General features: G+C 23.7%; 1 protein-coding gene across 4 annotated transcripts in view; it reads right to left on the reverse strand.

Annotated features, from left to right (window-relative positions):
- The window catches only part of LOC106755959, a 7528-nt gene extending 5743 nt beyond the window's left edge, over nucleotides 1–1785 (reverse strand). For all 4 annotated transcript variants that reach the window (XM_014638196.2, XM_014638194.2, XM_014638193.2 and 1 more), the window contains exons 1-3: nucleotides 1646–1785; nucleotides 895–948; nucleotides 563–634 (exon numbers count right to left, since the gene is read on the reverse strand). In XM_014638196.2, the coding sequence (XP_014493682.1) occupies nucleotides 563–634; nucleotides 895–948; nucleotides 1646–1734 (215 nt within the window). In that variant the 5' untranslated portion in view covers nucleotides 1735–1785. The remainder of the gene's footprint in view (nucleotides 1–562; nucleotides 635–894; nucleotides 949–1645) is intronic.
- Between the last annotated feature and the right edge of the window lie 298 nt (nucleotides 1786–2083).

Below are 2083 nucleotides of genomic sequence, written 5' to 3' on the forward strand. Positions count from 1 at the left end.
ATATATATATATATATATATATATATATATATATATATAATTGTCAATCATGTTTTGTTAAGTTTAAGGTTTCTGATACCATGTTAGAATTGAATTCTAAGCTTAATTCAATCTCACAACATGGGCTTGTAGGATGAGATTTATACTTACTTATATACACTTAATTGACCTTATCTCTAGTCGAGACTTTCAACCATTTTTACATTCTACTTTTTTTCTATAATTTAATTCTCTCTTTTTTTTACTCTGTAATTATCTACCTTTGTTTTCTATCACACAGCAATTGATCTCTCTCAAATAAATTTAAAAATGTATACATTCAATATATACATCATCAATATTGATTTTGAAGAGTATATATTTTTTATAGTAGATATTTTTAACCTAATATAAAAAAATTAATAATCATGTGAAGTTATTGATAGGAAAATTAATTCATTTAATTCGTTAAATTTTAAAAAAATTTATTTAACACTAAACAGAAAAATAAAATTTAATAAATATCATTGTAGATACCTAATATGATAAATATATTGATATATATGTAAAACAAAATACATACTTTTGTATTTCTTCATCGGTTTGTAATGCGTTCTCAGTTTGAGCATCTGCTGGACACTGTGCTTCAGTATCACTTCCATTCCATAAAAAAAAAAATCATTATGTAAGGTATACAAGATTTATTACTAACAAAAAGTAGAAGAGCATGATTGAAATAATTTGAGAATAAAAATATATAAAAATTAAAAAATATTAATGATTAAATTAGTAATTTTAAATTAATTAAATTAAAATATAATTTATTAAATATAATGACAAAATGCACATCAACAAAATCACCTCAGATACATGATAAACTAAATAACATTATTATTTGAATTATTTGTAACTTACAATTCATCATCTTCTAGAGAAAGCAGGCGACGTGTGAGATTTTCACTTTGAGCACTGTATAAAAAAAAATTGTAAATAGAATAAGAATATAATATTCTTTTGGTCTTATTAAGAAGTGATCTTCAATTTAATTCATTCTCCCTAAATCAACTCATTAATGTTAAGTTTGTTTTTACTTACATTTTATTAATTTTAATCTTAAATTTACTCTATAAAATCTTCAACACACTAGTCAATAGATCTTGATACAATAAAGTTAAATATCAATTAAAATAGATTCCCAATAACTCTCATGTGAGGGAATTTAATCTAACTAATTTTAACTAAACCGGTTATTAAGATGAGATTTTCTCACTTATCTACTATAATTTACCAATATGAAATATGATATTTCTAATAGTATTGATTCTATACAAAATTGATCATCATATTGTTTTAAAACATAAAAAAAAAAATCCCTAATAACTATAAAAAAAGTTTATAATAGAGAGACACAAACAACAGTACATATAGATCTCTAAGTAAGATATTATCCAAAGCCTCTTATCAATAGAAATATCTTATATGTATATAAATCTATGTCTGTATCTTGTTTTATCTGATATGAAATTTTGTTTGTATCCAACATAGATGTCTAACATCTCTTAACCCAATCAAACAAGATCATTTAACATTTATATTTTAAATCAATTTTGGTTTTGTTGATAGAAGTGATATATAACAAGTAAAAACATATCAGTAAGAGTATTACCTTACGACAGAAGTGAGAAAAAGTTGATGTAGCAACACTAATGAAAGAAGGAATGGAAGAAACGCGATGACACCCTTTTGAAAAGTCATTTCAGAGAAAAGTTGTGAAGTTTTTGTTGTTTGAGTCTGATTCTTGTGGAGAAATGTGATTGTGAAGAAAAATGAAGTGATATTTATAGAGATTATAGAAATGCAAGTGGCATTGTTTAAGAATAGTTTAAGAATAGTCTATGAAACTTAGTCATTTTTTTTTCTTGCTTTTGAAATAATTTAAGTGAAAATTAAGTGAGTTGACTTCATCACTAACAACTTCCATCTACCATAAGAAAAGAGGAAGTATTGTATGAATTAATATTTGATTGGTTTGTCTTACATCAAAATAATTTATCTGTAATCATCTTGATTTTCACAAAGAATATGTAAATTATTTGTCTGACAG

The sequence above is a fragment of the Vigna radiata genome, chromosome 2 (assembly GCF_000741045.1).
Source record: "Vigna radiata var. radiata cultivar VC1973A chromosome 2, Vradiata_ver6, whole genome shotgun sequence".
Classification (NCBI taxonomy): domain Eukaryota; kingdom Viridiplantae; phylum Streptophyta; class Magnoliopsida; order Fabales; family Fabaceae; genus Vigna; species Vigna radiata.